The 26,444-nt window shown below is 40.2% G+C and overlaps 1 protein-coding gene across 1 annotated transcript in view; it reads left to right on the top strand.

Moving 5' to 3' along the window:
- The window catches only part of LOC143924895 (uncharacterized), a 74,653-nt gene that overhangs the window by 24,497 nt on the left and 23,712 nt on the right, over positions 1-26,444 (top strand). Inside the window, exons 10-19 of the mRNA XM_077449404.1 lie at positions 6,907-7,062; positions 7,649-7,702; positions 9,232-9,449; positions 12,833-12,909; positions 13,325-13,435; positions 14,529-14,609; positions 16,527-16,637; positions 22,771-22,892; positions 23,016-23,138; positions 25,917-25,959. Coding sequence (XP_077305530.1) covers positions 6,907-7,062; positions 7,649-7,702; positions 9,232-9,449; positions 12,833-12,909; positions 13,325-13,435; positions 14,529-14,609; positions 16,527-16,637; positions 22,771-22,892; positions 23,016-23,138; positions 25,917-25,959 — 1,096 coding nt within the window. The remainder of the gene's footprint in view (positions 1-6,906; positions 7,063-7,648; positions 7,703-9,231; positions 9,450-12,832; positions 12,910-13,324; positions 13,436-14,528; positions 14,610-16,526; positions 16,638-22,770; positions 22,893-23,015; positions 23,139-25,916; positions 25,960-26,444) is intronic.

Raw genomic sequence — 26,444 nt, 5'->3', positions numbered from 1 at the left:
TAAAAAAAGTCATGCTTGCTTTGTGCTGTGGTTTTGCACCGATCCTCCACTTCTCAAGCCATGCCCTCCTGCCACCATAGCAAGCAGCTTGCTCCCAAGCCTTTGTTCTGTGTGTCCATTAACGCACGTAGTGTGGATCGGCTCTGCCCCTGTTCTCTCCTCATTGGCTCACAGTAGCAGAAGCTACTGTAGAGAGCGACACCAAGGCCCCTGCTCTCTTTCTGATCGCTGAATCAAGATGGGGCCCAGGTAAGTATTAGGAGGTGCTGGTGCACACAGGTTTTTTACCTTCATGCATGGACATGCAGTGTGCGGCATATCGTCTGAGCAGTGACAGGCTGACCCCCTCACCCCTTCAGCCTCTGCAGCAATGCTGGTAGCACTCATATGTCTATTTCCCAAAGACAACCTCTAGATATGTCCTGTTAAACTGCTGTAAGGTCTTGGCCACCATGCTGCAGCTCAGTTTCAGGGCCTTGGCAATCTTCTTATAGCCTAGGCCATCTTTATGTAGAGCAACAATTCTTTTTTTTTCAGATCCTCAGAGAGTTCTTTGCCATGAGGTGCCATGTTGAACTTCCAGTGACCAGTATGAGAGAGTGAGAGTGATAACACCAAATTTAACACCAGCTCCCCATTCACACCTGAGACCTTGTAACACTAACGAGTCACATGACACTGGGGAGGGAAAATAAATGGCTAATTGGGCCCAATTTGGACATTTTCACTTAGGGTTGTACTCACTTTTGCTGCCAGTGGTTTAGACATTAATGGCTGTGTTGATTTCTTTTCAAGGGACAGCAAATTTACACTGTTATACAAGCTGTACACTCATTACTTTACATTGTAGTAAAGTGTAATTTCTTCAGTGTCGTCACATGAAAATCTATAATAAAATATTTACAAAAATTTGAGGGGTGTACTCACTTTTGGGAGATACTGTATGTACTATTAGAGGTTCAGTCTGGTACATATCGTGAAGCTTGTATCAACATTTTTATTCAAAGGAAAAAAAAAATGTAAAGAGACTTAAAACACTTGTGGATTTTCAGACATTATTGTAATATCATATTGGGCATGACCAACTCCCTTGTCATAGGCAAGTAGCTTGATACATCCTACCTGTGCCTGCAGCCACTTATGTTGGCCATATAGGAACAAATGTTTCCTTCCAAAGTTTTTTCTTTTGAGTGCGCTTGATTTTCTAAGCGTTAGCACGATCAAATCGACATTCATTTTCAACCACAATGACAGGAAAATTCAGAGGTGCAGAATAGAAAACTTTTTTTTTTTTTATCTTAAACAAATTTTCGAGCATTGTGTATGTGGATTTTGCTCAGAAATGACATCAATTTTAAAATTGAATGTTAAATGCAAGTGAAACTTCAGAATGACATTTTGTCTGTTCATCGAATGTATGAAGAATTTTCGTTTAAATATTCTCGTAAAAAAAAAAAAAAGATTCATGTATGTCCAGCATAAGACGTTTGGTAGCGGAAGCATTCTTTTTGTATCACCTGTCATGATGGGATTTAAAAAATGTGCCCTTCATAGTACAAACACAGCAGATCCTACTATAAGGAGTTAATTTATACTGTGAAACCATAAAAGTAATATCACACCCCTACTTTTTTATATTCTATATATCATTTAAAAATATATACCCAGAAGTTGGATACACAGCGTATTTTAACGAGGAGTCGGACATGAAGAGTGGAGGGGTAGATCTTTTTATATAGAAGTTATAATATATTAACGTAATACTAAAAGCTGAGACTTTTTTCATATAATCGTTTTAAATGCACAATAATGGTAAACATTTTTACTTTTAAATGTAATTATAATGCCTTTATATTACCTCCAGCTTCTCTGGGTTCAGATGCTGATCTTCCCTGCACAGAGCCCTTAAAGTGTAAGTCCACGCTTAAATCTAAAATCCCTGCATCTACAGACATGCACATTCTAACACTAACCTATCTAGCCTTTTAAAGAAAAAATCAGTATACATAACTTTTCTGAAGCTCATCCGACCCGATCTCCAGCAGCGGAAGCTCTGCAGAGGACACGGCCGATAATGGCTATGAAATGAATGGGGCGTGACATCACTTTCACACTGAGGCGCTTCTAAACTGCCAGTAAAAACACTGAGTGCTTTTGAAGAGCTTTCCATTCGTTTCAATGGAGAGGGGAGTTTTTCACAGCCCTGCCAGCACACTGCCCCAGTGTGAACGCGTTCATTGATTTTAATGGGAATAAAGTTTTCATGCGATTTTTAGGTGCTGTTTTTAGCATGAAAGCGCCTCAGTGTAAAAGTGGTCATAGAGTTACTATGGGGCCTCTGTTGGACATCTCTTCTGCACTCAGCTCCACAGCAAAGCAGCAGCTGACAGATCAGCGTGAGATCGTGTCGTATCACCTGCAGAAAAGGTATACTGATTTTCTTTTCGTCACGGGGTTAGTGTTCGCCAATGTCTGTAGATGTAGCGATTTTAGTTTTAGGGTGGACTTCTACTATTAAAGTGTAAATGTTGACTTTTTTTTTCTTTTTCTTTTTTTTAACCAACCAACATGTTATACTTACCTGCTCTGTGTTAATGGTTTCGCGCAGAGAAGCCCTGATACTCCTCTTCTGGGGTCCCCCACAGGTGTTTATCTCCTGCCTTCAGAATGCCCCCCTAGCAAGCTGCAAAGTATAGTATAGCATTCACGCACACTCACGGTGTGGATAAACCACAGCACATTAGCGCAAATGCAGCCTTATAGGGGACTTGGGACAGTAAGGGCTCAGTTTTTTACATTTTGCCGTTTGGGGGGGGGGGGGGCGGTAAAACCCCATAGTTCATTGTGACCGGTCACCAAATCACTTAAGTGGCCCTCGCTCTTCAAAAGCTTAAGCACCCCTGCACTAAAGCAAATCATTTATGTAAAAATGTCGATCAGAGACTCAAAGCATAAACAAAAGGGCCAAGCTACCACCCCCTCATAATAAAGCACTATTTTTACTAAAAAAATACAGGGTTATGAGGCAATAAAGCTCACCAACAATATGGACAGCTTCGCAAGTCCCCGGACAGCAATGAGGGCTGGTCTCTGCGGGAGCTATATGTAACTTTTTAGCTTTCCTGGACAACTGATATAATTACGGTTATTTGTGTTCCCTAGTGTACACTCTTATTGGGGCTGTCCTGGTGCCCTTTGTGCTCGCTCATGTTTTGCAATGTGGGGGTGGATGACAGCTGATGGGACATATTTTAATTACTCCTGGCTGATAACTGGTCAATGCTTGGGTAGCTTTCATGTAAGTGTGTGTGTGTATGTGAGATATATATATTTATTTGTTGTGCTTTTTAAGGACATTTTCCCGCACAATATTTACTAAGTAATTTTTAACGAAGATATTTTTAAGATACAGAATCAATCTATATGACACAGTCTATACATGGGAAACGTATTCACGGAGACGAGTGATCATACAAAATAGTTACTTTTATTGGTTGACAAAAGACAAATATTTACATGAAATATTAAAATACAGATTGCATTACTTGATCATTTTGACAATTACTGGAAACACCCTCAAACTGGGCGTAGTAGTACCTTGGACACAATTATCACCATTATCACTTCTCGGTAGAATCAATAACCTTTTGATAATTGACAATTAAACAGAATATCTGTATTTCACACGTCCAACCGTTACTATACTGCAGGTAAGTAAGTGGTTAACAATGTGAAATAAATTAGACATTTGTTTGTCAATAAAATTGGCATCTATGCAAAAAGAAATTTATAATGAAAAATTTAATTTAGAGAAAAATCTAAAAGGCAGTTATTGATTCGGGAGAAATATTTCAATAATAGAATATTCAAAGAAAATCAATATTTAAGAGAACATAGAATAGATGATAAACATATACTTATCAATGTGGTATATTTACCCACTCCGATTGGTTACCAGGAATTTTAAGATGGCTGCCGTGGCTTTCAACATGGATTCTCTTACAGAGGAATTACTTTGTGTGACCTCTGAGTTCCAAGGAGCAGGGATCTTCATGAATGTGTATTCATGCATGTCTTCCAGTGTCCCTTCTCAGGTGGGGTCCCTAAGCTTCCCCCTGACTCTCTCCTCCGAGCTTTCTTTTTCTTTTTTCCTCCCTTTTAGTTTCTTAAATATCCTCTTAAACCAGGGGTTTGACAAATTTGCTTGGAATCTAGGAGCCAGCTAAAAAAGTTAGGAGCCAGGTCCGTGACGGTAATCTGGACCTGTCCCTGGCCTGACATGGAGACGAGTGAGGGGAAGATAGCCCCCAGCCCCCCACCTGTATCCAAGTCATTGCCCATAGCTCTTAGAGAGACATTTTATTTGTTTTATTTTTTTCAAATGATTTTTTTTTAAATTGCATTTTAGTGTAAATATGAGATGTGAGGTCTCTCTGACCCCAGATCTCATATATGAGGACCTGTCATGCTTTTTTTCTATTACAAGGGATTTTTACATTCCTTGTAATAGGAATAAAAGTGACACACATTTTTTTTATTTATTTTTTTATTTTTTAAACGGTGAAAAAAAAAAGTTAAAATAAGAAAAAAAAATATTTAAATGCGCCCTGTCCCGCCAAGCTTGCGTGCAGAAGCGAACGTATATATGAAAGCGATGTTCAAACCATACATGTGAGGTATCGCCGTGATCGTTAGAGTGAGAGCAATAATTCTAGCCCTAGACCTTCTCTGTAACTCAAAACGTGCAACCTGTAGAATTTTTTTAAACGTCGCCTATGGAGATTTTAAAGGGTAAAAGTTTGTCGCCATTCCATGAGCCAGCGCAATTTTGAAGCATGACATGTTGGGTATTGATTTACTCGGCGTAACATTATCTTTCACAATATAAAAAAAAAAATTGGGCTAACTTTACTGTTGTCTTATTTTTTTTTTTTATTAAATAAATTATTATTCCCCCAAAAAAAAAGTGCGCTTGTAAGTCCGCTGTGCAGATATGGTGTGACAGACAGTATTGCAATGACCACCATGTTACTCTCTAGGGTGTTAGAATAATAAAAAAAAAATTATATATATATATATATATATATATATATATATATATATATATATATATATATATATATATATATATATATATATATATATATATATATATATATATATATATATATATATATAAAATATTATAATGCTTAGGGGTTCTAAGTAAAGGGAAGGAAATAGCTCTATTAGCATTGCTGGTTGTAATTCCAACGGCCACCACAAGAGGGCGCCAGATTCCAGAAGGAACCATAGGATCACAGAAGGCCTCAAAGCCGGGGGCTCAATTACCGGCCACCGGCGGCGCGGCCCGACGCGATCGAGCGGGGGGGGGTCCACAGACAGGATACCCCCAGCTGTGCTGCCCCAGGTCGCTAATTCTAGTCGCAAATGCGACCTGGCGCCCGGGTTTTGTCGAGCCCTGTCTTAAACAAAAAGGTCATAAAATTATACTAAGTTCTGCCCAGAGGATATGTGTCCCTTTCCTATTGGCAGGCAGACTTAATGATCACCTTTCCCAGTAGTCTCGTGATTTTAAGGTAATAGCACCTTCAACCACCAGGTGTCTCACATGTGTTTGGTGTTTTATTTCTTTAAGTTAATATTTTTATTTCTATAATATGCGTTCGTTGTTTATATATGTTCTAACGAATATATCTCGAGTGTTCAGGAATGATAGTATATATAAAATACGCTTAACATAATTTTGATAAATCACTTGCATAAAATGGTGATATATATGCATATCAATGTATATCTATTAATCTTTAGTCCATTTATAAAGGACACAGGTTAGATATATATCAAACAATATCACATACAATTATTATCTATATGGATACATGTATAATTCGGGTATCCAATCAATATTTGTTTATCTAAACATAGGTTAAATTCTTATACAGTTATAATCACGATTATATGTTTATCATGCTAATTCGTTGCTAAAACACTTCTATTTATAATCACACTTTCATATATAATTTCTTTATGACAAAGTTCTTTAGATCATTAGATACTAACATTATAATATCTCTGTTGCGACCTATGTATAATTTGAATGGCTTAGAAAAATATGGATGATACTGGTATATGAATCTTACAGCATGTTTTGAGATGAACTCTAAGCTTCCAATAAATGATTAAATGGCTTAGCTGTGTCCTTCAATAGGTTTTGTTGGATAAGGTGTCAGCTATTTGCATGGTTGTATATTGTCCAAACAGTCTTTTTACTTACGCACAATGGGGTTTTCTAGTTAAGGGTTATTTCCATGCGATAAATACTTATGCAAGTTTGGTCTTCTCACTCTAACCAACAAAATAAGTAAACCGCTTTTTGTTTGGTGACAGAAAATACCATTGTTTCAGTCTCTTGTTTCAACACAGGTTTTGTAAAAGTTTAAAAAGAACTAATCCTTTTAACCTTTGGAAAAACATGTGAGATCATGTACTTTGCTTTAAAGGTCTCCAAGAGGTCACAGTTCAATAATATCAACATTATAGTTCATCCGCCTTTTTTTAGGCCTACTGAAATCCCTCATCTCTGCCAGCGAATATTAAATGTATTTCTTCATGAATTCACAACAAATATATATATATATATATATATATATATATATATATATATATATATATATATATATATATATATATATATATATATATATATATATATGAGAGAGAGATTCTACTAGTGGTATAGAAGCTATATTATTGTACTCGATCATGCAGGTGGCATACGGTTTTGATAATGTGTATTCATATTTCAAATCAACCACCAACGTAGTACCCTCCAGAGAAGGCGATACAATTAGATGACTTAACTGCTCACCGTATGTGCTGGCATTCTGAATTTTCTCTCATTAGCCTGAATATCTTCCGATGGGACAACCTTTTCCTTACGTCGGTGCTGGCTGGTCAGAATTTGTCAGGAACAAGGATGTACAAAGGCAAGCGAGAGAACTTGTGTGAGCCACTGCCGGTGGTACAGTCCAGGGTGAAGAAGATGGAGATGGACCAAAGGTAAGCACTCTGTCTTGCGTGGTACTCAGAACTGGATTTTAGGCCACAATTTGAATGTCAGGATTTTGGTTTGGTGCATAGTTTTCCTATCTAGCTATTGTGCATCCTTTATTTGCAGTTATCAAGTGTCTGTCAGTAGAAACCTATGAAATAGAGCCCCAGTTATTATGTGGGAATCTATTTTAAATCTAGTGTAACACATATGCAGGAACGTGTGTACATATCGCAGGTTTCCACACCTATAGCCAAAACCTGCTGCTCTGACAGACAGGTGGGGGTGCCATTAAGTCCTAATGGCACCCCAACGCATCTGAAAACGCAGCACATTTTTTGGGTGCACAAAACAACATGCTGCCACAGCATTATGCAGTTCTGTGCAGTGGCCCAGCAAGTTGGTATTAGGAAAAGGGTTGGTGCCCACCCCCCAATAGGTACAGCTGCACATTCAAATGAATGGGCTGCTGTGCCCATGCAAATACTCTCTCAGAGAGACGCACACATGAGCCTAACCTTAATCAAAACCCACACTGCAACCTAGGCTAAAGAACATGAATTTCTTGTACAGATTATGTTTTGGTTTTTGCAGTTACCGACAGTTAGTACGTTACCTGACTGCAGTGAAATGTCCAGACCAGGCTGGGTAAGTTCTATTTCTGCTTAAAATTTAATTAGAAAGTATCCCCCAGCCTGCCGCCACCCTCGTTCTTTTTTTTCTTCTTTCCTCTTTTCCTGTCCTATCTACAGTATTTTTTTTCCTTTTTTTCTTTATTCTGCTGAGTAACATTGGGAAGTGATTAATGGGAACGGTTGAGCCTGGTGAAAGGGAAGAGTAACCACTTCCAGCCCAAGGCTGTCATAGTACATCCTTGATGTTCAGTGGGAATATCTGAATGGTGCCTGCATCTAGACGCATCATTCAGGTTTTCTCGTTTTCAGTCGGCGATTCTGTGCACCATAAGAATGATGATCATAGTGGCCGACCTGCCGCTTGATCGTTATTACAGGCGACAGGAGGGGACATTTCCCTCCCGCCGCCATCCGGTGTTTCTCTGGGCTCTCCCGTGCCATCGGGACCCAGAGAAAGAATCAGCCGCCTCCGAGTGGCGTCCATAGCTTTCCAGTCATCTCTTTGACCGTCAGTGGCCCGGCCGTGGCGTTATAACATCACATCCGAGTCGCGATTGTAAACAAATCCATGATCGTGGCTGGTAAGCATGAGATCATGAATTTTTTTTTTTTTCCTTGATCTCATGCTTTCCAGCCTGGAGGAGAGATGTGGGGTCTTACACCTTAGGAAAATTCTCAAATTCTCTCCTTTTTTTTTTTTTTTTTTTTTTTTTTTTTTTTAATCTACAAAAAAAAGCATTTATATTATTGCATTTTATTTTTTTTAAGGTGAAATTAGCCTTTAACCGCCTCCTACCCGCCGTATAGTGAAATGACGGATTGCCTCTGGTTCTGTATGACATCGCTACGATCGTGGGCATGCTGGAACACGGCACGACCCTGATCTTGGTAAAGAGCCGCATCTCTTTACCCATGTGATCAGGTGTGTCGAATCACAGCTGACCACATGTAAACAAGGAAGTTTATTGGATCACAGGGGAGACATGTATAGGTTATCGTGGGGGAAATGATCATCAGTGCCCATCAGGCAACCTGTCCCCATCAGTGCTGCATATTGGTGCCTGCTCATCAGCGCAACCTCATCAGTGCAAGAGAAAAATTACTACTTTACAAAATTTTCTGGCAAGCTAAAACTTTTTTTTTTTTACTTTTTCAAAATTTTTGGTCTTTAACCACTTGCCGACCAGCCGCCGTCCTTATACTGTGGCAAGGTGCACAATCCCGCAAATTGTACATTTTCGGCAGTGACAAAATGAATGAAGCTGTTTATGAGCAGGAGTGACCCGGCCAATGAAAAAGGTCTCAAATCGGTACCCAGAAGCAGACATGACGAAAATGTCAGCAGATAGCAGGGAACGTTGAGTGAAGATGATTATAGTTCCACTTTAAAGGAATCAAGGGAAAATGTGCATGTAGTGCAGAGATGTACGGCTTTTTTTTTTGCCTTAAATTTAAGCTTTTTATTCTACTTTTAGAACTGTGAAAAAGTGCTGTAAAGTTTATTTTTATTTTTTTTACTTTTTCTGCTTATTTGCCATGCAGCTTGTTCTGCCTGAAGCAGAAGATGGCCTTCTATATGTGCAAGTTTGGCAACTTCACTCAAGCAGCTCTCTTTCTGCTGCAGACCAAGGGAATGCAGTGTTCTATGGCCTCAATTCTGACACCGGACCAGTATGAACTCTACCTTACTATGCTGCACACCAATAGTTGTCCACCAGGGAAGGATCCAGTAGCGGGTGAAGTGTGGATTCCATGTGAAGGTACTACTTGCGTTGCATCCATTACAACATCATAGCATTACATTTTGTATGTATGTGTATATATTTACATATGCTATATATTGTTATTATATATGTACTTATGTGAACTCCTATATATATTTTTATAGTCAATGGGCTTGTCTGTAAATCCTAATATACCTGTAATTTACAGCAGGAGCATCATTTTAATTCTCTTACAATGGGGCAAATTTCTGAACATGGATGCTACAAAAGTGTTTTTTGGAAAAGTATGAGGATCCAAATTCTTTGCGGCAGGTTTTGCTATACAGAGATTTATCTATCTAGCTTGTAGTGTTACAAAGTCACAAATGATGACAAAGCAGTAGTTTACAACTAATCCATAATAGTTTGGAGTCGATGGCATTTATTTTTCATCTGAGCTTAATGTTATATGTACAGTATTTCACACACAAATAATACATGAAAAGGAATTCCTAGAACCTAACTCTAATTGCAGCCCTGGACAGAATCTTACACTGTGAAGTAAAGCAGAAAAGAGGAATGAGTCGGTCTGGTTGTGTAAAATCTGAGCTTTTGCTATTAAAGTGATTTGTAGTCTTATTTTTAACCAAAAAAGAAAGAGAATATAAAAAAAAAACTAACATGTTATACTTACCTGCTCTGTGCAATGGATTGGCATAGAACAGCCCAGATCCTCCTCTTCTCAGGTCCCTCTTCTTCGGCTCCCCTGGCCCTTCTCTCCTGTTGAGTGCCCCCATAGTAAGCACATGAGCCAAGTCACAGTTCCCTGTGTCCATTCTGACATGGACAAAACCAAAAATTTCACCAGCACACCAAGGATCTCCAAAAATGGGTTCAAAGTTTTTAATAGCGATCACATAGTACAGCAGAAGGCAACGTTTCAGGGCCACGCAGGACCCCTTCATTAGGCATATGACCATCCTTGGTGTGCTGGTGACATTTTTTATTTTGACTTTAAGCGGTTCCGGCCGTTGGTCGCCATTGCTCTCCCACTCAATTGCACAGTCACTTCAGCAGGAACTTGTGCGTTGGGATCCATACACATTCAGACACGGAGCTGCGGTCCACTCCACCCCCTTTCTCTCCTCATTGGCTGACTGATTTTGACAGCAGTGGAAGCCAATGGCGATGTGCTACTTTATCAGCCAATGAGGGGAGTCCCAGGCAGATGAGACATCGCTGCAACATCACTGGATCTAGAGGGACCCAGGTAAGTATTAGGGGGACTGCTGCACATAGAAGGCTTTTTTATCTTAATGCGTAGACTGCATTAAGAAAAAAACCTTCTTCCTTTTTACAATCACTTTTATGCCCACTAAACACAGAGGTGCTGGAAAATGTGAAAAGCTGCCTTAAAGCAGGTTTCAATAGTTGTTTTTTTTTTTTTTTTATTGTGGTGTTTTTTTATTTTTTTTTCTTCTTTTTTTAACTTGGTTTCTAAAAAAAATAAAAATTTAGATCATACAATGGAGACGAGGTGATCAAATACCACCAAAAGAAAGCTCTATTTGTAGGGAAAAAAGATCAAAATTTCAAATGGGTACAGTGTTGCATGACCGCGCAATTGTCATTAAAATTGTAACAGTGCTGAAAGCTGAAAATTGGTCTGGGCAGGAAGGGGGTGAAAATATTGAAGTGGTTAAAAGCCTTATTATCCCCTCACATATGACAGGTCTCGCATTCCATAACTGCTACCTTTACTACCTAGCATCCCAGCTGGTTAACATTCATGATTGGCTCCACCCTAACTGATGATGCCTGTACCACTACTGAGGGGGCCATAGTTTCCTCATTTGGAACACTCCACAACATTGTCTATAGGGGATGCACACCACCTGGGCCGGGAATGTTGATGATCCAAAACCCCCTCTCCCTCTCCCTATTCCGAATGGTAGTTGTGAAAATGTCCACTTAATAATGGCAGACCTCCCCCAACAGTCCCTTGTGACTTAACCCTAACAAGTTATATTCTATATCTGGCCCCATCAGATGGACATCAAAGGTCTGTATACCCCCCCAGGGTTTTGAATCCTTTTCTCAACTGCAGACAGACTTTGACATCCCATCAATATTACCTATTCTACTATTACCAACTCCAGACCAGCTATACGTACTCTGTTTGGTTCTCTGCTCAGTCCTATTAAGACACCTGACCTAGAAAAACCTCTGAGACCCGGACCATACGAAACGTATGTATTACTCCACTCTCGTGACAGGTACTAACCCTAGGTTTCAGAGGGCTCAAAAGAGGCGGGCCTCCTTTGATATCTCATTGATCTTGATTGGTCTGAGTTCTGTGATATTTTCAAAACCTCCGTTATCGCCTCCTAAAAATTTTCCATCATTCACACCTCACCCCTGCTAGACTGTATAAAATGGGATTATCCCCCTCTGCTGACTGCTTCTGCGGTTGTGGACAAACTGCTGATTTTCTCCACTGCTTTTCGTCTCGTCCACTGGTACACGGCTTCTGGGTTGATATAAGCTCTTTCATATCTTCTGCACTGTGTTTTCCAAATATAGTGCACCCTAAAAACTGTCTAGGCATATTTGGTGACCTTGCTTTCCAGCCTCAGGCTAAAAGATTACTTTGCTTCCTCTATTTCTATGCAAGGAAGTCCCTCCCGCTAACTTGGAAAGGGTCGGAGACCCCCAAAGCGGAATATATGGCTGAAACGTGTCAATGATTCCCTGCCTCTATATAAACGTACCTTTTACAGCCGTAAGAGGACTAAAGCATTCCACAAAACATGGGGCAGATGACTGGCTAGCACACTGACCCCTCTTCCCTGTACTACCATGACAGGAGTTCACCTTGTGAGTGTTGTATTAAACAGAAACTTCTGTTATGCACTTCTGTTATGCCCAGGATGTTTAAAAACAGTATCACTCCTCTGTTGATGTTTATATCCACTGGTAGATGTAATATCTAGTTTATTATGGCACACTGCCTGGATTTTCATGATATGCTGGATTTGTAGTTTTAGCTTATGCCTTTTTTGTTTTATGTCTGTATGTCGTAAAACTTAAAAAAACAAAACAAAAAAAAAACACTTTTTTTTTTTTTTTTTTAACTTTATATAGCAGGAAGAGCTACTAAAAAGGCATGTTTACAAGCTGACCGGAGTTCAATTGTAAAATAACTGCCAGCCTTTTTAAATTGCTGAGGGCTAGTGAAGCATGATGTGAGCGCTATCTTGCAGTTTAGTTGTGTGCATTCATATTGACTTGCATGGAGGGGAGGGGGGGGGGGGGGATCGTTTAGATGCAGAAGATTGAAGAACAGGACAATGCTATATTCACCTAAATGTGAAGCAAATACAGCAAGCAACTTTTGGAAGGTATGATCCCATAATTTAAAGTGCTTTGTACTTCAACAGGTCCTCCACTAAAGGCTGGGGTTTTCCTACGAATAGCCCTTCGAATCCTGCTCTGCAATAATGCATTTCTGCATGAGGTTAGTTCTTTGTTCAATGTGTTTTTCTCCAAGGATAACTACTTTTAGTAAAGTTATCCTCATTAGGGCCCTCAGCCTTTCTCCCCCAGCATCCCTTCAAAGTCTTGCTTACCAGTCCCCACTGCACTTTTCAAGACTTTCTCTGTGCAGCTTGGAGAATGACCCACTGCCAATTCTATTTCCATTCATTCCTATGGAAGGAAAATCTACCAGGGGGCACAATGTATGTCACTATAAATTGGGTGTATCAAAGGCTGCAGACCTCCACATATGAGAAATTCAACCTTGTCGCTACATTTTTCATAAACAAACATGCTGTACATTAGAGTGGTAGTCTTGTCTATTTTGTTCTTACAAAAAAAGTGAAATGTAATACTCCTTTATCTTTCATTTTGTACTATGTCATTTAATTTAGGTCAGGTGCTGGAGTACGGTGGTTCGCATCTGGAGTACCAGTGACCGTTTGTCAAAGGACGGACAGCTAATTCCTAGGATTATCCCCGAACCTGATAAAGATTTTCAGATGGTATGGTTACGTTTTATGGAATATAAATAGTTATCTGTATATCTTTTTTTATAGGGTATGTAACTACTGAGGATATGTGGCCATCTGCAGCTGACTTGTCAGATTTACATGCTCTTCTGGTGCTGTAACAGCCAGGAGTGTTTGTAAAACCACCTGCTGCTGCCAACGTATGATGCATGTCGATGGCAGTGCAAGGGTGAAGCTCACTTTGACAGATGACGGTGCTATTGTACTGTCATGGCATCAAGCCAAATGACCCTGATTCATTGAATTTTGTGGCTGAGAGTTAAAGGTGTATCTAGAATACAACTAGTAAAAGGTAGGAGACTACACCCCCCTTCCTCATGTATTGAAGCAGTATATTTTGGAACACCCCTACTTCCTCCTCCAATCCCCCCACAATTTTTCTTATTACAATAACAATGTTATGCCATCAAAGAACAACCTAAAATAAACCATAAATTCTACTCCTGACAATTGCAGTGCTACCACAAATGACTATGTTTGTAAGTGTAGTAGGACCCAAAAACAACCTTGACCCTAAGACTCGGTTCACATGGCTGCAACATGGGTTCCAACTTGTGAGACTCCAAGTCTCATGATATGTAAATTTTTCCCTATGAGAGCCGTCTTAACTGATACTACACAAGTTGCTCTGACTTTAAAAAAAATGGTTCCTTCACTACTTTGGTTGGGCTTGGGTGCTATTTCAGCCCTTGTACAGGCTCCTAAATAACATCCAAGTTGGATCAAGAGTCTGAAGGAAGTTGCAGGAAGTACAACTTTGCAGTTGCAGCAGTGTGAACCGAGGCTAATGCTGACCTAGATCAAACCTAGCTGTTTTTTCTTTATTTTTTAACACACTTTTGTTCATCTTTTTTTTTCCTGCAAGGGAAAAAAGATACAATTCTTTCTCTTCTGAATAAAGATGAAAGGAAAACACATAGGCAGGCTTCAGAACAATTGATCACTGTGATAGCCAATCAGAGGCCTGCCTACACATCGATCAGGTGACCAGGATCCGACAGATGCACATGGGAGGTGCAGACAGTTTTCCAGACACTGATTTTGGTGTTAATTCTGATTAATCTAGATGCTGCTAGATCTGTCGTGCCCAATTCTGGATGAGCTGCAGAGACACAATATGCCAAACTTACCGCCTCCATTTCATCAGGTAGGTCGTGCTTTTGTCTGTCTTGCATCATTAAGAGTTTTTTTTAGTGTTACTAAAGTAATGTTTGTTTTTATTTATTTTTAAAAATGTCATACTCACCTGAAAAAAAGAAGAAAAAATACCGGGTTGTTGCCTGTACAGTGCATCCTGAAAGTATTCATAGCTCTTCACTTTTTCCACGTTTTTGTTATGTTACAGCCTTATTCCAAAATGGATTAAATTATTTTCCTCAAAAGTACAAACAATACCCCATAATGACAACATGAAAGACGTCTGTTTCTGGAAGGTTCTCTACAGAGGAAAACTTGAGCTCTGTCAGTGACCATCGGGTTCTTGGTCACCTCCCTGACTATTTGTAGATAGGTTTGGTGTCACTGCCCGTCACCCGAAGAGTGAACCTCCACAGTGAGTCGCTCTTTCCAGGTGAATGTACAAGCAGGGAGGGTGTTTTTTTCACTTCCGTCACCTGAAAAGTGAACCACCATTTGGGTCGCTTATCCCAAGTGGACAGAGGGCTAATAAGTAACAGAGGGTATCTGTGTATATTAATTTGTGCTCCTTCAGTGATATTTTTATCCCTGCGCTATAGAATTGAAAGTGAAAGATTATATTTCTTATCAGGTCTGCATGTGCCTTCCAATTAGATTGGAAATCTACCACATGAGGACCCTGGGCATGCATGACCTTTCCTTGTAAACTATATAAATGCAATCTTTAAAAAGTGATGAAAGATAAACTCAAAAATACTATTGCCTGGCACACACGATCAGACAATCGTACCAAAAATACTGATTTTGGTGCAGTTGTGTGATCTGATCGTTGGTACAGAGCTTTCGAGAGGCGATCAGGATGGTTCATCCGATTATTTGATTGGACGTGCACGAAAAAAAATTTGTACAATGCCAGCTCTTACGATTTTCATTTAATCAGTACAGCTGTCTTTTGAAAATGCAATACAAATGCATTACAACACATGACATCACTTACAGATTTTTATTCTGTCGTATGCAAATTTTCATGACTTTAGTAAACACATCAGATTCGATCTGAGTTTAGCATGCAAAAGAAGAAAAAAAAACAATCTCATTGCGTGTACCGGGCATTAGGCCCTTCTCCCCCCCAATCATTCAGTTTGGCAGGGCTGCCCGCTCTAGGAAGAGTCCTGGTGGTTCCAAACTTCTTCCATTTACAGATGATGGAGGTCACTGTGCTGATTGGAACCTTCAATGCTGCAGATATTTTCTGTATCCTTCCCCAGATCTGTGCCTCCAAACAATCCTGTCTCTGAGGTCTACAGACAATTCCTTGGACTTCATGGCTTGGTTTGTGCTCTAACAAGCACTAGTAACTGTGGGACTTTATATAGACAGGTGTGTGCCTTTCCAAATCCTGTCCAATCAACTGAATTTACCACAGGTTGACTCCAAGTTGTAGAAACCTCTCAAGGAAGATCAGTGAAAACGGGATGCACTTGAGTGAGCTCAATGTTGAAGACTGTGAATACTTATGTACGTTGGATTTTTTTTTTCTTTACAAATTTGCAAAGATTTCAAGCAAACTTCTTTCACATTGTCATTATGGGGTATTGTTTGTAGAATTTTGAGGAAAATAATGTATTTAATCATTTTGGAATAAGTCTGTAACATAAAATGTGGAAAAAGTAAAAACGCTTTGAAAAAACATACAGTAGTCGGACAACGGCAATATCTTTTTAGGTAAAAAGCCGGAATAGGGCAAAGTCGCCTGTATTGCATAGTAGTTAAAGTAGATTGCTCACTCTGCGTCAGCGACCCCATGGAATTAACTTTTTGGAAAGTTATAAAATTGGGTATTCTGGATGTTGAAAAGTACATTTTATTTCTATTACGTTTGCAAATCATGTTCTGTGTGGTTTTGCCTCCTCTTTCTTTCCTGTAGCCCCATAGGGTTGCTGCGGAGTTCATAGTAATTGTTCAAGCTGTCACCCGCTTTATGCTGTCTGCAGCTCTTCCATTGCCTCCCATGTTAGAACTTGTCTTCGCCTTTGGGGTGAGTTTTAAACCCAAGTGTTTTGTATAGTTTGTTTTTTAATTTACAGTCTAGTAGAAATAAAAAATGTGGCACAAGTTATTTTTAAGGAGTATAAATGTGAAAGCAATTTTGTTTCTAGAGGCAATATTGGCAGTGATCTCTGGCATTCTCATGTAATGTGTCTCCAGTCTGACTAGATGCAATAATAAAAACCTAAAAAATACAGCGCTGTTCCTATGTAAACTTAATGTGAAGTAATGAAACAAAAAAAAAAAAAAATTGTGAATTATAAACGCAGCAGCAGCTTTAACCGTGAGATACCCACAATTCAAATAATTATTCCCAAATAAGCTGCGCTATACTGATCCGATAAATGCTATGTGAAGCAAATGAGTGAATAAATAAAGCATGAAATCAAAAAATATTAACAAAGTGCAGACAGGGAAATGCATATACTAATGTTCAAATATTAGTCCATCATCCCATCAACAAAAAAACGTTTTGCTTGTAATCTCCAACGTGTTTTAAACACACCACACCGATATAGGAAAAGTGTCATCAGAGTTTGCAGGAAAAAAGAGGACTTCCACCACCAACACTACTGCCGCTTACCAGCTACACTGATCCCATCTCAGAGACCAGATATCGCCAAATCAAAAATGCTTCCTCTGAGTCAGGACTGCATGGAGGGTGTATCCTCTTTAAGCGCTTGGTTCAAATGGTTAGAAGAATCCTACGGCCACACCGCTTATTCCAATGGTTAGAAAAATCCTACGGCCACACCGCTCATTGCCCAGCACATATAATAACGAAAGGAATCGCCATAGTGTGATATAGTCACGAAATTTAATATAATAAAAAAGATTGCACTTACATCAAGTAGAAAAAACTTTGCTTTGTAAAACAAACAAATTCGCCGGCCGGCTTAGTAACGCTGCCCGTCGCTTCCGGGTCCAGCGTAGATCGCGGTGACGTCAGTACGTCGCTCCTCCCTACGCTGTTTCGTTATAGGTAACGTCTTCCAGGGGCACAGGCGGCGTACTGACTCACCGCATTAAATAGAACTGTGTACAATTAACTCCGCCCCGCTCTGAGCTTCCATTGACCATGTCAGTTAAGGGCAAGATTCCCTATAATGTGGGCGGAAATGAGATCACTTCCGCCACATGTGATCAGCTGTAATGAGATCACTTCCGCCCCATGTGATCAGCTGTAATGAGATCACTTCCGCCCCATGTGATCAGCTGTAATGAGATCACTTCCGCCCCATGTGATTAGCTGTAATGAGATCACTTCCGCCCCATGTGATCAGCTGTAATGAGATCACTTCCGCCACATGTGATCAGCTATATTGTAAACAACATCGGCCATATTAAATCTAAAAGTAACCATATTAGATCTGGGCAAAAATTACTTTATATCAAACCGAACGCCAGGATATGCATTGACCTTGCGGCCAGCACATTCAAATCAATAGGCATATCGGAGCAAGGGAAAATAATTAATTAATTTGAGACAAAAAAGACAATATATAAATTATCTAAAAAATAAAATGAAAATTATTTTAAAAGACAAAAATATATATCTAAAAAATATAAAAAAAATTTATAAAATAAGGGAAAAAAAGGTTTAATTCCCTTACATTATTATTTCTACCTATAGGATTACCAGCCACTATTCTACACATTTCTGAGGGGAACCTATAAAAAATATAGAAAATATATAAGGACCCCATTTAATTCAAATGGATCATATATGGTATGTCAGAAACCTTTCTTTTAAGATTGTTTATTGGTGGGCTATTTATGTAAATTGCCACCCCACAAATAATAATAACAAACGTTAATCTGCCATCATAATAGTGGGGCTCTCTAAAGACACCTCAAGAGAAAATTCATTTTATTAGAAAAAATAGTAAAAATAAATGGAGAGCAAAATTCATGTTACTTGGTCATAGAGAAACTCACAGTGGGTTCACAGCTTATCTTATCACCTGCCATCTAACTATTATCAATAAAAGCGTTAACATCCACTTCCACATTAAGGCCATAAGGAGTATAACAACGTACCCTATGTATCCAAGTCATTTCTAACTTGGATAATTCTCTTACCAGAGAGCTTCCCCTCCAATGAGCACTGTATTTATCTATTCCCAAGAACAACGTGTTAGCTGGGTTGCGATTATGATGAATAGCATAATGTTTTGACACTGAGTGAAATCTGAACCCGTTTCTTATATTGGTTAGATGTTCACCCAAACGCACCTGCATGGTGCGTTTGGTCCTACCTATATATTGGAACCCACAGGGACATTGTAAGAGATACACCACCCCCGTGGAACTACATGTGATGAACGGTTCGATTATGTGTTCCCTAGATGTACTTGTAGAAATGAAAGATTCAGTTTTCCTCTGTTTATTTTTGTTTAGTGCGCAAATTTGGCATTTGCGACACTGATGATATCCTGACATGTTCTGGAAAAAAGATATCTTTTTAGTGGGCGGATCTACAGCATTCGGAGCAATTCTATCTCGGAGCGAGGGTGCTCCCCTAAACACCACCTGAGGTTTAGCCGGTAAAAAAGTTTTAATGATCCTATCATTCCCCAACAGATGCCAATGTTTGCAAAGCAATTTTTTAATGAGGTAATGTTGAGTTGAAAATGTGGTAATGAAAGGTATAACCGGTCTCTCCCTCTTTTTCTTATTGTTGTTTGGGCCTACAGTTAGCAAGATAGAACGATCGATCTCTCCTATTTGGTGCATTATCTGATTCAACGACTCAACCTCATAGCCCTTCTCTATTAATCTGTTTTTAATTATATCTGCCTGCAGCTTATAATCAACGAGGTCAGTACAGTTTCGCCTCATTCTCAAAAATTGACTCTTTGGGACCGAGTCCAACCATACCTCATGATGGCAACTCCCTTTGGGTATAAACGCATTCCTATCAGTCTTCTTGAAAAAAGAGACTGTCTTAAGTGTATCACCACTCTTCCAAATAGTTAAATCCAAAAAGTTAATTCTCTCTTGATTAGCCTCATATGTGAACTTAATACCTCTCTCATTATTGTTTAAGTTAATAAAAAATTCTTCCAATTCCAAAACTGTCCCATCCCATAGGAGGAGGACGTCATCTATATATCTAGCCCAAAAGGACAGATGAGGACTCTTGTCCTTATAGACGACGTCCTCCTCCCACTTGGCCAAAAACAAATTGGCGAGGCTGGGGGCATATTTTGCCCCCATAGCTACACCGCGAATTTGTCGGTAGTATTCTTGTTCAAACCAAAAATAATTATGATTGGCCGCGTAATCCAAAAGATCCATAATGAATGTTCGTTGCACCTTAGATGTAGTGGAGAAACCCTCCAAAAAATATTTTTTACCGCAGAGATTCCCATGGCATGCGGAATTATAGTGTACAAGGAAGACACGTCTGCTGTTACTAGGAAGGTGGAGACACCCACTTTTAATTCTGACAGTAAATTAATTACATGTCTGGTGTCCTTGATGTATGATGGCATACATTGAACCAAGGGTTGAAGAAAGAAGTCTATGTACTTGCCCACCCGGGCCGTGACGGAGTCAATACCACTCACGATCGGACGGCCCGGGGGGCAAGTAAGACTCTTGTGGATCTTGGGAAGATAATACAAAACTGGGGTTCGTGGTGCTTTAGGGATCAAAAAGATTTTTTCTTTTTCATTTAATATACTCAAACGAGAACCCTTATCCACCAATAATTGCAACGTTTTTTTATATTGAATGACCGGATTACCCGGGAGGATCATATAGGTGTCTTTATCATCCACTATCCTATGCATCTCTGCCAGGTAATCTTTGCGGTCCAAAACCACTATTCCCCCCCCCCCCTTATCCTTCTAACCATTGGAATAAGCGGTGTGGCCGTAGGATTCTTCTAACCATTTGAACCAAGCGCTTAAAGAGGATACACCCTCCATGCAGTCCTGACTCAGAGGAAGCGTTTTTGATTTGGCGATATCTGGTCTCTGAGATGGGATCAGTGTAGCTGGTAAGCGGCAGTAGTGTTGGTGGTGGAAGTCCTCTTTTTTCCTGCAAACTCTGATGACACTTTTCCTATATCGGTGTGGTGTGTTTAAAACACGTTGGAGATTACAAGCAAAACGTTTTTTGTTGATGGGATGATGGACTAATATTTGAACATTAGTATATGCATTTCCCTGTCTGCACTTTGTTAATATTTTTTGATTTCATGCTTTATTTATTCACTCATTTGCTTCACATAGCATTTATCGGATCAGTATAGCGCAGCTTATTTGGGAATAATGACTAGATGCAATGTCACCAGTGCTGGGGACTTCAAATCTTTGCATCTGGTTGTGGCATGGTACCATCCATGGCATTCACGTTGAGCACTTATTAATTAAAAAAGGTGAGTGCTTGTTGGGGATTTTCCCTGATTCAGAACCTAAGTTCACAAAGAGGTGGGTTTTTTTTTTTTTTTTTTTTTTTTTTTTTTGCATGAAACCCTATTTTCGGCGAGGAAAATCTTGCCAGACAATGGATAAGATTGTTGCCTCCCCAATTCAATGACTGGACGATAGAAATATGTTGCCATATAAAAATTCCTCTATAGTAATAGAGGATGCCCATCCAAATGTAACAAAATTTGGGACCGCTGGTTACAAGCTGCTGAGACCTGTGTAAAAGTGCCTGGGCCTTCTTAGAAATTTATATTCAGTTCCTTTTAATTCTTGCCTTCATTGATGCATATGATTTGATATCTTATTCCTAACGGAAGCTTCTGGTCTGTATCCTGGATATATACGCTACTGTATTTTACATGTATTTGATGTTTTGAATCTTGAATACGCACTGTTATACCGAATATGTATATTCAATAAAACAAAACAAAAAAAGTGAGTGCTGTGAGGAGTGCAGCTTTGATTTGGACTTTATCCTGTCTGACTGTCTCATGCAGCATGTCCTCATTCTCCAATAACTTTTATAGCATGTTCAGTCTCTCTGACCATCCCCTGTAGACTTTCTACAGTCTGACCATCTCCTAGTGTGTGTGTGTGTGTATACTATCCTCCAATGATCAGAACTGTCCTGACGCGCCCCTGCTGCACAGCCATTCACTGGGAAGTTCCGTGTGCTGCTGTTTCTCCTCCCCCAGCTCTGAGAACAGAGGGAATGTGATCCCTTTAAAAAAATGGGGGGGGGGGGTGTTGTGTGTTTTCTTTTTTTTTTTTTTTTTTTTTTTTTTCTATACACAAATGTTTTGCCTTTCATTTCCATTTTAAATGTAATGAGTTTTACAAAGCGATCATTTACAGTTAATTTAAGACTATGCACGCCTCTGTTTAGACAATATTTGCATATCCTGGAGTTTAGTTTGGTGTAGGACACGGGGATCCCACGCTCTTCATTTGTGGTTCATGGCTTGCTACAAAAAAACAGAAGCCTTGCTTAGCTGGAAGGGGTTATAGCAAGGAGGGGAATTCCTGTGTTTTTTCCAGTGTGCAATCCCCTGGATCTGGCAAAATAACCCTATCATAATGGATATGAAGGTACCCTGTGTTCTGGGATGTACCCCAAGAAAGGTAAACCAAAAATTCAATTTTCCCCGTAAGACTTTTCTCCAAATCGTTCAAGTGCCTGTCCACGCTTAGTGTACATCTTTACTTCAGGGCTTGCTGTGAGCCACACCACCATCTGCTTTCCTCTGTACTGTGGAAAATGTAACAGGAGGATCTGGAACGGAGAAAGGTGGGTGGGAACACCTAAATCTACAGGTGGGCAGATTTAGAGTAGCAAATTATGCTGGAGATAACTGTTAGAGTAATCTAGCTAGGGCAGTGGTTCTCAACTGCTGTCCTCAGGACCCACCAATAGGCCAGATTTTAGGTGTTACCTTGGGGAGATGCAGACTAGAATACTGCAATCACTGAGCAGCAAATTATATCACCTGTTATGTATTTCAGTTATCTTGCAAACCTGGCCTGTTAGTGGGTCCTGAGGACAGCAGTTGAGAACCACTGATCAAGGGGCTAACTCCCCCTATGACTAAAAATATCACTTTTGGGTTGACTGAAACTCTTACTGGCTGAATGAAATTTGCTTTGACTTGTATTGATCCACCAAATTTCTTTCCTCCTAAATAGTCAAACCTTTGGGGACTGGATCTACTTATTCAGAACATCATTCCTATGAATTCATTGCTGCTGGCATTCATGTCAAACATTCAAAAGGAGCTGAATGACAATGAACAGCAAGTGTTAAACACGTAAGAAAGCGAAGATTTTTTTTTTAAAATGTGTTAAACTGTTTAGTGTTCTGGAATCATTCCATGTTTGTTCTCTAGAGCTCTCCAGAGTTTATGAAGCATTATACTTTATCCTATTTCTAGACTGGACTATCGTGGTGGCGTCTATGCTTCAAACCTCATATCTGTGTTTTTGCTGCATGGATGCGGGCCTGTTCGGATTTTCGGCCAACACCTGATTGATGTGCTCCTCAAAAATGTAACAAGGCAAGTATTTGTCTTTGGGTTTTCTCACATCCACTGCATGAGCCTCTTGTCTGCTCTTTCTTTTGAAGTGTCCGTAAACCCTGCATTACATTTTTCTATTTAGCAAAAATATTTAATCCCCATGTGCCTTATCTTGCAATTACCTGGTGATCCTGCTAGCAGCTTCTACTCTTTCCCTGGTGACAAAGAGAAGATCAGGTTACTGCCTGATTTCTTTGTTGTCAAGACATTTGGCACTTCTGCAGTATCCGTGTACAGGACTCTGTATGTTCAGTCTGCCATGTCTTCCAGCCCACCGATAGAGACAGGCATTGGCTCCTGTAGCCAGAGTGTTAAAGGACATGCAACTGTGCAGGAAATATCTTAGTGGCATTCCACCCAAAAATAAAACTCCTGATCTAAGTGCTGCTGACCCCCTGACATCCCACATTTGGCATGTTTTTCGGGAGGGGGGGGGGGGGGGTGTGTACCCGGTATTTACAGGCACCCAGTTCCCATTTCCTCACTTGGCACTGCGGCACTGGAAGAGAGATCACCTCTCCTCCCGCCCTCCCTGCAATCTTCTGGGACAGGTCCTAGAAGATTGCCCTGCCATTCACAGCACACGGCTCGGTCAGAATGCCGGTGTGGGGGAGAGGACCGAGGTTTCCTGCGCCCGCATCCCTGGACCACAGAACAGGTGAGTGTCTGATTATTAAAAGTCAGCAGCTACACTTTTTGTAGCTGCTAACTTTTAAATGGGTGGAATTCCGCTTTTAAGTGTTAACATACATTTCACGTTTTTGTAGAGATGGCATGTTTGGGCGATGGGTAAGCATTGCCATCAGGTATTTGACATTGCTTTTAGATTTACATATAAAGTAGGTCTAAACTCGATTGCTAAAATGTATTGTTGGCTTTCGCATATTAGACCCCTTTCACACTGATGGACTGATCGGGTCAGCCTGTCAGTTTTTCAGACAGACCCGATCAAACCATCCATTGCTCTTCATGGAGTGCCGGATGTCAACGGACATGTCTGTTTACACCCCCCACATTCTGATCCTGTTCGCTAAAAAACAGGGATGCAGTAACGAAGATACTTTTTTTTTTTCCCCTGAACTTGTTTTATTGAGAGAACCGTCTTCATGTGTCTTCCAGCATTGTCGCACAGGATCTGCGTGTGTAGTGCATGGTAATTCAAAAGGGGATCAACGACACTGAGGCCAGCAAACAAATATTTTATGAAAAAACATGGCAATTTGATACACAGTTCTTTACCATAATGTCCAGTTCGAGTTTAAATCTGCTTTTATCAAGAATCTAACCTCTTGTCAATTCAACATGGCAGAAAACACAAGGAGCATGTGTATTAAAGAGGACCTGTAATTTTTTGCCCATTCAGGGCATTCATGGGATACCCCCCTCACCTACGCATTCTTCAGGAGTTTCCCCTGATGCTCTAATTGTGTGTCAGACCCTTGGCAATGCCCAGTACTTCTAGAAAAGGCGAGCATGTTATCTCTGCATCCCAGGAAGTAGCTCTCAGGCCTGAGCAGACAATCGCTTTGTCACGTAGAGAAGGGGTGAAGCTCATTAAACATGTAAGCTTAACCATGTTTAATACAGTTATTAGACAAGGATTAGACTCGGCACTCCTGCAGGTAAATTGGGTGACAGGGATGTGTGTGTAAGGTAGGTATCACTGTGTGGAGTTCTCTATCAAGAGGACCTGTCACTTTGTCCTGAATAGATAATGTCTACAGCAGTCTTTGTGTTCCCACACATTCACACCTTTTGGTCCAGCACTATGACTGGCTACCCAACGGACTAAAAGGAATGTGAAAGAGTAAAGGAAAGGGCAGGCAAGCTTTGACACTCTAAGGATGTTCCAGAGCTTCATCTGTCAGAGGGATCCAGTGTTTAGTTCTCACTGCAGTTTTGGAGATTGGGCATGCACTTTACATTTTACAGCATTTCTTCAGGATGTTACTTGTTTTTTGTCTGTCACCTATCTTCCCTACATAGTCACTTTCCAAAAACATGCAGGAGGGAAGCCTGAACTGCATACTAGTTGTGGGTTAGTAACGCACCATAATGAAACTGGAGGAGAATATTATTATACAGGATTTATATAGCGCTAACAGTTTGCGCAGTGCTTTACAACATGAGAGCAGACAGTAAAGTTACAATTCAGTACAGGAGGAATCGGATGGCCCTGCTTGTCAGAGTTTACAATCTAGGAATATATACAAAGGATTCACTGATTTGTAGCTCACGACCAGTGACATATAAGGGGCTGGATGAAAAACCTGCAACAAAGATTGTGGATGGCCCTTCCAGGGTTTAGACACAACCCAAAGTAGAAGAGATCTGTCTTATGACAAGTTTCTATTAACAATTTCCAGCTGTGTGGTGGTCATTTTACATAAAACGAGGGAGAATTACAACTTGAAGTGAGCAAATCCTGCCAACAAGGACACAAAAACCTGAGAGAGGTTCTAACACCTACTATAATAATAATTGTACTGTTATTGCTGTGCATGTTATAGAGCTTCTCCTTATTGTGCGTCTCAGTGACACAACAGGACCTCCTGGGACATCTTCTCAGTGGAGATAATGACATCTGTAAAAACCTGACCCTTCCACATTCTATACAGAATATAAAAATAGCTTTGTTTTGAGTTCTACTACTTTTAGAAGTTTTATACTATGGGCTTGTTAAAGCAACATGTTAACTTGAAAGAATTGCACCCATTAGGGCTTATTAATAATCAGAACTGATCCCTTCCTCCACAGGTATAATTGGACTGCAATTGTTGGCAACAACCTAAAGAACAGAGTAAGTGGATGTGTTTGTGGCATTATTTTTTTAATTCTTTATTTAAAAGTGACATCTGAACTCCCAAATACTGTATGGCAGCCCTCAACGTTTCCACTCGCATTTGTGCAAGTGTAAATTGAGGGCTGGGCTGCCTGGGAGGCGGAGGGGGGCGAGCACTGCTGGCATGCGAGGTTGAATGGGGCCGTTCTCCCAGTGATTGTGGAGGGGAAAGAGAGGAGAGCAGGCGGCTGGATTATCAGAGAGCGGGGACATCGCTATAATGGCTTACATTTCATTTGCCTTGTGTTCCCCGCACTCGCCGTCACATACAGCCCAGCCCTCCTGGCTTTGATAGATGTCCCTGCTCTGATAATCCACCCGCCTGCTCTCCTCTCTCTTCCCCCTGCACGGGCTAGGCCGCACTGATAAAGTTGTTAATATTTATAACTTAATTCTGCATAAAACATTTAAGTGTAATTTCATGAGAATGTGTGGGTGGGGCA

Source organism: Lithobates pipiens, unplaced genomic scaffold (genome assembly GCF_037356315.1).
Source record: "Lithobates pipiens isolate NorthernLeopardFrog02 unplaced genomic scaffold, aLitPip1_a1.2 Scaffold_22, whole genome shotgun sequence".
Taxonomy (NCBI): domain Eukaryota; kingdom Metazoa; phylum Chordata; class Amphibia; order Anura; family Ranidae; genus Lithobates; species Lithobates pipiens.
This window is presented reverse-complemented; position numbering and strand designations above follow the sequence as displayed.